This window comes from Gasterosteus aculeatus, chromosome 5, assembly GCF_964276395.1.
Source record: "Gasterosteus aculeatus chromosome 5, fGasAcu3.hap1.1, whole genome shotgun sequence".
NCBI lineage: Eukaryota > Metazoa > Chordata > Actinopteri > Perciformes > Gasterosteidae > Gasterosteus > Gasterosteus aculeatus.
The window spans coordinates 1,973,334-1,984,929 of NC_135692.1; the positions used below are offsets into that span (position 1 = coordinate 1,973,334).

An 11,596-nucleotide genomic window follows, 5' to 3' on the forward strand; every position below is an offset into this window, starting at 1 on the left:
CCCCATGAAAAATGCCTGACTATCAGAAACGCTAACCCTCTTTAGTTTACAAGTCGCACAACACTAATTTAATTAATGATGCCTCAAGGAAAACGTCAATTTTAGGTTTTATCAAACAACTAAAACGGGTCTTAGAAAACGAGTTTACGTTGAAAGCGAAGGCTAAAAGAGAGACGGCGGCGCCGAACGGAAGTTTAGTTTTGCCCGATAAACATGAATGCAACATCACCACGTAACGTTCACCCGGGAAAAAGCGCTCCTTTACAAAACTACGCGAAACCAAGTTTCCACGCTGCCGGATCTAAAGTTAGTACCTTTATCTTCTCAAATAGACCGCATCTGTGAGGAGGATAAACACACATTACTGTGCTACGTGTCTTTATTTTGTGACGTCGGCTTGTGCCAGCGGCTTCCATGTAAAGTCCTGTGAAATGGGATCGTCTCACCCAAAGCCAGTAATGTTTCCAGTGGCATCTGTGACTGGTGATCCTTATTCTGTAACTTCGAAACACTGTGTGGGCTTTAACCAGCAGTGTGCATATATATATATATTTAAAAGTAAAATGTCTTTCTCTTATCCCGTACGCAGGACCTGTTAGTTGCACGTGAAGGACCATGGGCAGCTACAGTGACTCCACCAGCGACCTGGATGAGGAGCTGCCTGTGTTCGACTTCCTCCACCGGGCCTCCCAGAGCCGACGCGGGAGACCGGATGCGGACGCCGCGGCCTCTGCGGCGAAGGGCCAGGCGGGCGCTCGCCCGAGGGCCGCTGGCGTGATGACGATCAGCAGCGATTCCGATGACGATCCTTACGTCCCTTTGGCGCAGAGACTTCAGCAGAGGCGAGACGACGCGATCGGCGGCGCCGCTGGCGCCGCCTCCGCCGTCAGTAACGGGGAAGATGCTGAGCGCCGCTCGCCATCCGATCCGGTCCGCGCGCAGCTCCTCCGCCAGAACGGCAATCCGCAGCCAGAGCGCCCGCCCGGCCTCCGTGGGGAGAGCGCGGTGAGTCACAACGGCTCATCTGGCGACCCGGATGGGGCGGATCTCCCCCGGCGACGGCAGCATCCCGACGCCTCTCCTGCCAGGAGGAAACCCTCCACGCGGACGGAGGAGGAGGAGGTGCAGGCCTCTCGGGAGGAGGCGCAGCGCAGGAGGCAGGCTGGGGAGGGGCAGCAGAGGGGCAAGGAGGCCCTGAGGCAGGAACAAGAGCGACAGAAAGCCGAGAGGAAAGCTCTGGCGGCGGCGGCCAAGGCCCTGAGGCCCGAGGAGTGCATCAAGCACATGGTGGTGGCCGTGGACCCGGGTCTGCACATTAACTGCACATTGCTTTGTTCAAGCGGTTCCCTGGGCTTTGTTTGTGGGATGATTTATTTGTGTGTGTGTGTGTGTGTGTGTGTGTGTGCAGCCCTCTTACAGCTGGAGGGAGGCGGCACGCTGCTGGCGGCGCTGCAGGCCCTCGGCTGCAGCTGCGCCGTCGAGAAACAAGCCGTCCCGCGCAGCGTCAGCTGGATGAGGAGGGCCCCCTGTGCACAGGTGATCACACACACACACACACACACACACACACACACACTCTGAGAGTGCTGCGCTGCATTTAGGGTGACGCTTGAATATGTGCCTCCAGCCAGGCGGCGGCGGCGGGGGGGCAGCAGCGTGCGTGCCGGAGGCCCACGTGGTGATGCAGATCACGGTTGACGACTTCATCACTCTGGTCCACGGCTACGTTCAGGTCGGTGCTGGCGGGTGGACTGCAGTAATGATCAAGTCACTTTATGGACCATATCGTTAAGCAGAAGGTCTCGTTACGCAGAGTGTCGTTTGCTCGTCGCACCGAGCGAAAAGCACCACCTGATGGAACGGAATAATGTGTTTTTACATGCGGCGCTCTTACTGTGAAAGGGCGTCCTAGTGTCCGCGTACAGCAGCGGGTGGTGATGTGGGCGTGTCTCATGCAGGAGGAGGGGCGTGGCCTCTGCGGCTCCGGCCCCACCCTGACGTCCTGGGTGCAGCAGCAGCAGAGGCGCCACGTCGGTAAGCTCCTCAGCCTGGCCGTCGTCGAGCTGGAGAACCACTTCAGGTAGGACGGACAGACGCTCCTTCGACTCGGCCCGTCGGCGGCCGGAGGTCAGGAACGTCGGTTTCTGGTGCGTCTGCAGGTCCCAGAAGTCTCGGAGCCAGAAGCGCCTCCGGCAGGCGCTCGGCGGCGAGGAGCGAGGGGCGGGGAAAGGGAGGAAGAGGAAGAAGAGCGGCGGGGACGAGACGCGACCAGAGGTGTCGCGGGTGGATGTGGAGGAGGTAGGAAACCACAAGCATCCTTCATCGCTTTGCTACAAAACGGTTCCTATTCACTTATTGGTCACTGACGACGTTCTCGGCCTCGCCGAGGGAAAAGGAGTGAAGGAAATGTGTGCAGGCTTTTTAAAGTGGGGGAAAAACCCTTGAAACGAGCTAATAAAGTGCAATTTGCATCTTATCTGTAATGTCCTTTGCATACTAAAGGAATCTTTAGCCACATTACACCTGTCCAGTGAAAGCTCCCTAGGGGGACATTTAGTGTCACGTGACCCGTGGATCCTTCTTGAGGAGTTCACCTTTGAAAACAAACGGATGCTTCTTGCTGACTCTCGCCCCCGTCAGGCGGTGGTGCATCTCCAGCTCCACACCGGCGTCGCCGTCCGCTTCCTGCCCACCTGGAAGGACTTCTGCCATCACATCACCATGACGACCAGAGCCGTCGCCGAAGCCCCTTTCAAGTGAGCGACCACACGCTTCCTCCTCTTTACAACACCCACCCCCCCCCCCACTTCACCCCCCCCGCCCAGGGTCAAACCATTGGTTCCTCCGTGTGTGTTGGCAGGCGAGAGAGGGAGAAGACGGGCTTCTCGTTCCACCTGGACGGCGAGTGGGCGGGGGGGCAGCGGTCGGACAAAGCCGGGAAGGGACTCCTGCAGGTGTGGAAGAGACAGATCCAGCAGCTGAACAGGGTCAGTCCGGACATGGCCGGGGCCGTCCTGGCAGCGTACCCCTCCCCCCAGCTGCTCGCCCAGGTACACGCCCACCGCTCCCCCACCCTCCCCCTAGCTGCTCGCCCAGGTACACGCCCACCGCTCCCCCACCCCTCCCCCCAGCTGCTCACCCAGGTACACGCCCACCCCTCCCCCCAGCTGCTCGCCCAGGTACACGCCCACCGCTCCCCCACCCTCCCCCCAGCTGCTCGCCCAGGTACACGCCCACCGCTCCCCCACCCTCCCCCCAGCTGCTCGCCCAGGTACACGCCCACCGCTCCCCCACCCCTCCCCCCAGCTGCTCGCCCAGGTACACGCCCACCGCTCCCCCACCCCTCCCCCCAGCTGCTCGCCCAGGTACACGCCCACCGCTCCCCCACCCCTCCCCCCAGCTGCTCGCCCAGGTACACGCCCACCGCTCCCCCACCCTCCCCCCAGCTGCTCGCCCAGGTACACGCCCACCGCTCCCCCACCCCTCCCCCCAGCTGCTCGCCCAGGTACACGCCCACAAAGTTTTGAGCACCGACATTGAGCTCTGAGCGAGCTGTGCTGTGAAAACGGAAACAATCAAAGCAGTGCATGAAGCTGTTGTGGCCGATGTAACACAGATGAACAATACTCAACACTCTCAAAGTGAATATATTACGATACTCGCGGCTCCAATTTCTTATGTTGGTCTTTTTGCAAAGGAAATGAATAACACAGAGTTTACAGATGATTACAATCCCTCCTCGGCACACCGTGGAGTTTCGGTTTATGGCTTTTGGCTGATTGAAGTACAGGTTTTTATTGTTGTTATTATTGGTTATTGCAATTTCATTTAGAAGAGAAAAGTCCACATTATATTTAGAATTTCGCAGAACGAAAAAAGGGGAAGTTTATTCCTTTCTTTTGTCTGTGGATTAAATGTTGCTTTTCCCTTTTTATGAGCATCACGCAAGCTGCTTCAATGCTCATCCACGTGCAAACGTTCACATTTTGTAACTTTCTGTGCTCACAAAGTATTTCCCCGTCGTCTTGCAGGCCTACAATCTATGCGAGAGCGACGGCGAGCGTCTCGCCCTGCTGTCCGACCTGGTGATCCGCCGAGGAGAGGGCGTCACGTCGACGACTCGCCGCGTGGGCCCCGAGCTCTCCAAGCGCCTCTTCCTGCTCATGAGCTCCCGCGAGCCTCAGCGGACGCTGGACTCCGTCTGACCTCACGCCATGGCGCAGTTTTAAACTATGTAATTAGAGTCTCAGGTTTTTTTTTTTTTTCCGTATGTATGAATATTAAACATTTAAAAAAAATGATAATTAAGATGGCAATTATTAAAAGCGTCACTCTTCTGCCTTCCTGATGTGCTCACTCCTGTTGCAGGAAAAAGGATTTCACGGCAACGAGTGTATTCCAAGATGGTTCCCCTGGATGCTCAATGACAGAGCTCGTGGTCGTGATGCCGTGTTTGTGGTTTTGTTTGGCAGCTTTATTTTAACGCTGAAATGAAGCATTTATTTCCGCTCTGCCGGGGCCGGGGGGACTGAGCCTGCGCGGTGCAGAGAGTCTGTCCAACGACGCCACGGCCGCTGTGCGTTTAAACTGCTGTCCAATTGAATTAGGCGGCTGACCTCTGAGCTTCCTGTGTCATCGGCCGTGTGTGTGTGTGTGTGTTTTAATGCTGTGCAGTGGTGAAATGCCACCTTGAATCTGCTCCGCCGCGCTTTGCGATGCCCGCGGCTCGTTTCCAGCACATTAACAAAAGTGGAACATGACCGAGAAGAGAGATGAGAAGTGATGAGTGGCGCGAGAGGGACAAACGGGTAACGAGCTGTTAAATGGGCTTCAAAGACGAGCAGCAGGAAAAGGCTCACTGGGAGATGCAGTGAAGGAGCATTGACCAGTTTTCCTCATCACGGCCCCGAGTAGCACACGGAACCACGGCTCGCTACGGGTTCTCTGGCCTGCAGGGTACGTTTCCCTTTCTGAGTCCGAAGGAGTCCCGGGACGACAGGAAGTCAGCGGTCGATGATGGAACTGTCAATAACAATATAAGACATGTACAAGTGTCTAATTATATGCGGTTGAATATGAGCATCCAGTCAAAAAGTAAGATGAGGAAACGTTTGTCCTTGTTGCTGGTTTAGCAGAGGGACCACGGCAGAGCTCACAGCATCCGTGTGGCTCCTCAATGTGCAGTCGGGCATCACTCAGGCGTAAGCCGTGTCAGTTTTACAAGGTCATAATATGAAGAGCGTGTGCAATTATCAGCTTATGGCCTCCGGGCTCCACGTAGCCATAAAAATAACAACATAAAAAACAGCTTGAAACCGTAATACAAAGAAAATGGTGTGTATTCAATTTGGACAGAAAACGATTCCATTCAACCAGGCTTTTTTTTTTTCATTGCAATTTGTTCAAAAGACACCTGTTTTTTTCATCTTCAAGACCCCTCGTACCCCCACACGTGAGGCTGGAGAGGACATAACTCCACCGTGCACGGCTACTGAGCGTCGATAATTGGTTCTGCCATCATGACCCCCGAGCTGCTGTCACCTGGCAGGATGCGGTAGCTTTTAGTCCAGGTAGGAGGAGGCGCACGCTTCCCTCAGACGCCCTGACATCAGGTCACAGGACTTGGCAATTACAGTGAGAGATACGCAGCTTTGCTCTAGTGCAGTCGGGCCTCCCCTCCATTTCCCGCCCGCTTTGAGGTGGGCGGGGGAGCAAAAAAAGAGTGCGTTGTGTGTAAATGTCTCATCGGTGGATGTTCCACCTCCTCGGTTTGACCTCAACTCAAAAAGGAAGAACGGTTTTCATCTCAGAAAAAGGAGAAAACACTTCATGCAACCTTGTTGTTATCGGAGACGGGCACATCCACACTGCACACGGATTCCGTTGGACGCACACAAAAACCTGTAAGCGGGACATTGATGTACGGCAACACCGACTGCACGTTTAAGATGCTGCTTTAACACTTATTTCATACTGCCATGATTTCTGTGAGGAGCCTCTTAAATAACAATATATGCTTGTTTTCTTTTCCCGCTTGGAAGGGTTTTTTTATGTTTTGGGGAGTTTTTCCTGTGCCGATGGGGGGTTTCGGGACAGAGGATGTCGTATGTGTACAGACTAAAACCCTCTGAGGCAAATTTGTAATTTGCGATTTTGGGCTCTACAAAATACAATGAATTGAATTGAATTATTTCTCCCATTTGATGTTTTTATTTCACTGGGCCTAAAAGTCCAACCTGAATGCTATCAAATGCTTAAATGCACAGAGACAAATAAATATCATTGCTAATCCCCATGAAATACTGGGAATGAGAAGCTTCTTGGGATGAATCAATGAGCAGCGAAGAACCAAGTAGTAAGAGTTGTGACTGCATCGCATGTGCTGTCAGCAGAACATTATCAAAATAAGTTCAAGTCCATCACAGAGAGAACTGACAGACCCGTGAGGATCCTGATGCACCGCTGCCCCCTCTGGCACGGCGGGGGAATCGCGCCACAGACTGATGGATGGACGCCAGGACTCGTTCCCTCCTTTAAATGATTCTAATAACCAATGGAGCTAAACCAGGGACACCAGGGACACGTGGGCGCCGCAAGCAGGAAGGACCTGGGTTAGAACCACCACCACTTCCTCCCGCAGTCCAAGACACGCTGTTGGTGACTCTATAGTTCACGTTTCCTGTTGGATTTGCATCTGAAGATGTCTTTGTTTTTGCAAAACCTCGAGCACATAGATGAAGCCTGTCACGTTGTGTATTGTTTGTGGTAACAAATATGTAGGATTGTGTTCATTGTAATATGATACATAATATCAACTGAGTGTTTGCAAATGTATTTCCAATTGAGCAAATGACTGCAAACTGATTGGCATAAACCTGGAGCCCTCGGGGCCCCTGAGGGCCTCTGCTTCCTGCTGCAGCTCCTTGCTTTTCCCTCGTTGTAAAATCCAGCTGCGTTGACGATGTTTAATTAGAAGGAGATGTAAAGTGTAAAATGTCATCGCGCGTCACCACGCTGCCGCTGAATCGTGAATTTATCGTCTGTTCTTTCTGTCACAACAGCTTTCTGACACTGTTTCACGTCCCGGAACATAAAAAACAAAAACACGAGCAGCTATGAGCCGAAAGTGCAGGTTAATGTAACGATCGTTCAGAGCTGTGGGGAGGAGGCCTCTCACAGCCATGGTGGGCTCCCGTCACCGGAGGGCACACTTGCACCACGTCCGCGGCTCAGAATGGAGCCAGATGGGGAGATGCAAAAACATCAGCATGTGTCAGGATTCTGGGGGCTGGATGAATGATCAGGCGAGCAGAAAATGTATCGTGTAAACTAACGGACGGGTAGAGATAAATACGTCCCGAGAAAACCACAGACGAGTTTGATAAATGGCTGAGATAAGTTATGGAGGACTCGGTGTGCTGAGATAAGGTTTCAAAGTGAAGGGCGTGTCAGCGGGGGCTTTATTCCCCACGTTGGACGGCGGGTATCTCAGGGCCCCGCTGCTGCCCCCCCCCCCGAAGAGAGACTCATCCGAGGGGAGTGTCAGCCTGCATTAAAGTGAAGCAGGTCCTTCAACCCGCCGTCTGGCCCGTTAAGATGTGTGATCATGAAGTGCGATGCGGTGCCACACTATTGGTGCATTTACTGCGCCCTAGACAGCAAAGACGTGCACCACCTTCATCCTGACAACTTCCTGCGTTCAACTCGGCAACGCTCGGGTCCATTGTTTCGCAGCATGTACGTTGCCATTGACAACCCGAGCAATGTGCCAGTTGTGACGTCGCTGTCGGCTGACATGCGGCGTGCTTGACATTTTAACAAGAGGTGCACATTTAATCTCTTCTTCCTTATGAAAGAACCGCTTTAATCCAAACCTCAACTACTCCCCTTCACTCCCCTTTATTTCCTTTTGACAATTATTCCAGTGCATTAAATATTTATTACGAAAGGTAACTTTTTACTGCCAAACTTTTTTTTTATGATCTTATCCCCTCTTATTGGATCACATGCTTCTCCCATTAACACACTAGACCGACCTCTTAACTCAGCAGGAGGTCAGGAATTATTTTCTTACATGTTTGACCAGGCTGTGTACACTGAGGCACTGAAACAGGAAATGGCCTTTTGGTCACAATATCTCTGTTTAGCTACTTCAACTTTAACATGTCCCTTATTTGGAAGACATGTGCCATAATAAAACAGACTCTATCAGGTTTTGTTTAAAATTGTAAATCACGCGTTTTATTTGGTTTGAATTAACACTTATTTCAAAATGTTCTCTAGCAGAGTGGATTAAGTACGAGGATCAGTGAAGCGACTCCTCCATTCATGAAGTTTGGATTCATGGAAAATGTCAGCAAACTGAAAAATCCATCGATCCAAAGCAGAGACACACAATGAAAAAACATTTTGAAAGTTTGCATTGAGAAATGAAGGTGAAAAACCAGTGTCCATATTTGCGTGTCAATATTTCAACTGTATCACAATCCGTCGTCCTTCATTCTTTCTTCTCCTTTGAGGCTCAAGGTGTCACAACTGGGGTGTAAAGCAAAGCTATAAAACTCCACGTCCAGGACTATTGGAACGCCTTATCAGAGATGAGCTGATGCTCGGGGGAAGGGTTGGGGATGGCGTGGAACTTAAATTTGCCCTCTGAACGCAACGAGGCGGCCTGCCTGCCCTCAGCGACCGGCAGCTACAAACTACACCCATCAAAATCCTCATTGATTTCCTGTCCCGCACATCAGGTGGTTCTCATTGTTCCCCGGCCTGCTGTCGGCCCCTCGGCTGCTTGTTTCTTCATCCAGAGCTTCAGACATCATGTGAGTCAAAGACAGAACTTTGGAGCTCTTTAAAGATGAGCTTCTCAGGTGCGGGCGTTTTCTTTATTTTTAGGTGCTGTCATGGTGACGTATTTACACCACTTCAAGCCCTCGCAGACTCCAAACCACGTTTGAGGTTTAAGCCCCCCCTTAAACGCCAATGGGATTGGGCCGAAGAATGAAGCGGGACAACCTCAGAAACCCGATCCGACACTCGATCCGAACAACACCGTCTGCAGCGCCTCAGTATTGAATCCAGGCGCCTAATGGCAGCCGACAGCAGCGCTCCGCAGGGCGTTTCTCTCCCCAAATTAACATTCTACTCGGCAGCCGTCGCGCTTGCTTGATCCGCAGAAACAAATTGGGAATAGTCTTTGATACAGGAGTTGAAAACACTGCCGGGGAGTTCACTGACTCGCCAGGAGCGTGGCTACCTAAGCGCACACGCGATCCGAAACCAATCCGAACATGTAACATGCAATTGACATGCCTGCATCCCTGCCATGTGATTCTGTGGCAGCCGATCACCTGGCTCGCATTCAGCAGAGCAGCGTGCCGTCCAGAGAGCGCCATTCAAGTCAAACACCACCACTCCTTGGACATGAAGTGTCGGGGGGGGGGGGGCGCCTTTTTTCTATCCGGCTGCTGGCAGGCATCGATGTTTGGACCGCGTCCTCATGCAGCTACACTTCATCATTCGCTGCACGCCACAGGAAGAAGACAAACTCCTTCTTCCTCACAGGGTGATAGTGGGGGGGGGGGTAAGAAAACAGGGGAGGAAGAGAGTTGGCCAACGAGAGAGAGAGAGAGAGAGAGTGGCTGAGGATGGAGGGAGGAAGTGTGTGTTTGCGTTGTGTCATTCATCATCGCCTCTTTTCCGCTGGTCTTTGTCCCCAGCGAGCCACAGAGAGATGGAGCATGGAGGAGGATGACTAAAAAACAGACACACACCCCCGCTGGGAGGACGTACGGAGGTACAAACACATGGTGGGATAAGGAGATCGTTGACAACTGCCCGTGGTAGGGCTTCATGGGAATATGTGAAAATAACCTGTTCCTATTATCTCATAAGCTCCGAAAAGATGATGTTTGAAACGAAGCGGCATTAAATGATTTGTCTGATTTGCCACTCACAGCCGCAAGGAAAGCTATACTGGATTTTTAAAAGCTCATACTGACACTCATTTAAAAATCCAATGAGAGAATGATATGTCCGCTTCCTTAAGTAATGTTATTAAGGAAAGTAAATTAATATATGTACTGACTGGGTTGGCTGTACTCTGCATGAAAAGCTAAAACCAATGTAGTCTAATATGACAGCCTTAAAAAGAACACCCACACCAGTTAGGGACTGAGGGAAGGATGCTCAGCTTTGTGCTATATTTGACCCTAAAAGCATCATTTACTAAATTAAAATCATGCTGTATTGAAGAAGACTTTACAGACATTGAGACCATAAACTCACCCTCACAATGTTTCCTGGGATCATAAATCAATCCAACTTTTTTTTGGAACAGCGGATCTTTTCTTTCATCTTGGAACATTAAAGTACAAAGTGCATTAAATCATGTTTAATGTTTGCTGAAATTGATTTGATTGCCCAACCTACAATATTTTCCACCAGCCGAAGCTGCCACACTACAATCTAGAAACCAATCGCCTGTCATCTCACAATGATTCTATGCTTCTAAGATTAGCTTGATTACTCGTGAAACGACGATACATATTTTATTTCACCAACAAAACAAAAACACGTCCAAAATTCAACCCTCAGGCTCTTATTGGCTCCCTGAGCTCTGAGGGAAAACAACCATCCGGCTCCATACTGTGTGAATCTTCTACAATATCTATGTTCGTCAGCTGCCCAGGTATTGTTATGGATGAACCATAAACTGAATTTTCCAGCTAAATGAGGCTTAAAAACCCTCGAGATCTGGCCGCGCAGTGGATGGATGGAGTGGTGGAGTGGTGGGGTGATGGAATGATGGTGTGATGGGGTGGTGGAGTGATTAAGTGGTGAAGTGATGGTGTGATGGTGTGATGGTGTGATGGAGTGGTGGGGTGATGAGTGATGGAGTGGTGGGGTGATGGAGCGATGGAGAGGTGGGGTGATGGAGAAGTGGGGTGATGGAGTGATGGTGTGGTGGGGTGATGAGCGATGGAGAGGTGGGGTGATTGAGTGATGGAGAGGTGGAGTGATTGAGTGGTGGTGTGATGGGGTGATGAGTGATGGAATGGTGGGGTGATGGAGCGATGGAGAGGTTTAGTGGTGGAGTGATGGAGTGATGGTGTGATGGAGAGGTGGAGTGATGGAGGAATGGTGTGGCAGGGTGATGGAGGAATGGAGTGATGGAGTGGTGGAGGAATGGTGTGGTAGGGTGATGGAGTGATGGAGTGGTGGTGTGATGGAGTGGTGGAGTGATGGAGGAATGGTGTGGTAGGGTGATGGAGTGATGGAGTGGTGGAGTGATGGTGTGATGGAGTGGTGGAGTGATGGTGTGATGGTGTGATGGAGTGATGGAGTGGTGGAGTGATGGAGTAATGGTGTGATGGAGCAATGGAGAAGTGGAGTGATGGAGGAATGGTGTGGTAGGGTGATGGAGGAATGGAGTGATGGAGTGATGGTGTGATGGAGTGATGGAGAGGTGGAGTGATGGAGGAATGGTGTGGTAGGGTGATGGAGAAATGGAGTGATGGAGTGGTGGAGTGATGGTGTGATGGAGTGATGGAGAGGTGGAGTGATGGAGAAATGGTGTGGTAGGGTGATGGAGTGA

The 11,596-nt window shown here is 51.6% G+C and overlaps 1 protein-coding gene across 6 annotated transcripts; it reads left to right on the forward strand.

Annotated features, from left to right (window-relative positions):
• The first annotated feature begins 174 nt into the window (after nt 1–174).
• Nucleotides 175–4,491, forward strand: eme1 (essential meiotic structure-specific endonuclease 1). 6 transcript variants are annotated; one of them, XM_040177182.2, is made up of 9 exons: nt 175–306; nt 590–1,306; nt 1,409–1,536; nt 1,628–1,732; nt 1,959–2,080; nt 2,160–2,298; nt 2,641–2,756; nt 2,861–3,050; nt 4,032–4,491. In XM_040177182.2, exons 2-9 carry the CDS (start codon nt 616–618, stop codon nt 4,203–4,205), a joined length of 1,665 nt encoding a protein of 554 aa, XP_040033116.2. In that variant the 5' UTR covers nt 175–306; nt 590–615; the 3' UTR covers nt 4,206–4,491. The 6 variants fall into 6 exon arrangements, with proteins under 6 accessions (XP_040033116.2, XP_077959120.1, XP_077959121.1 ...); XM_078102994.1 differs by having other exon boundaries at nt 2,861–2,987; XM_078102992.1 differs by having other exon boundaries at nt 241–341.
• Nucleotides 4,492–11,596: the final 7,105 nt, after the last annotated feature.

Bases quoted from the DNA above. Each gene is read 5' to 3' on its own strand.
- eme1 (XM_040177182.2), top strand. From the start codon at position 616: ATGGGCAGCTACAGTGACTCCACCAGCGACCTGGATGAGGAGCTGCCT. The intron at 1,733-1,958 runs GTCGGTGCTGGC...TGTCTCATGCAG, and splicing joins TGGTCCACGGCTACGTTCAG to GAGGAGGGGCGTGGCCTCTG. The intron at 2,081-2,159 runs GTAGGACGGACA...GTGCGTCTGCAG, and splicing joins GAGCTGGAGAACCACTTCAG to GTCCCAGAAGTCTCGGAGCC.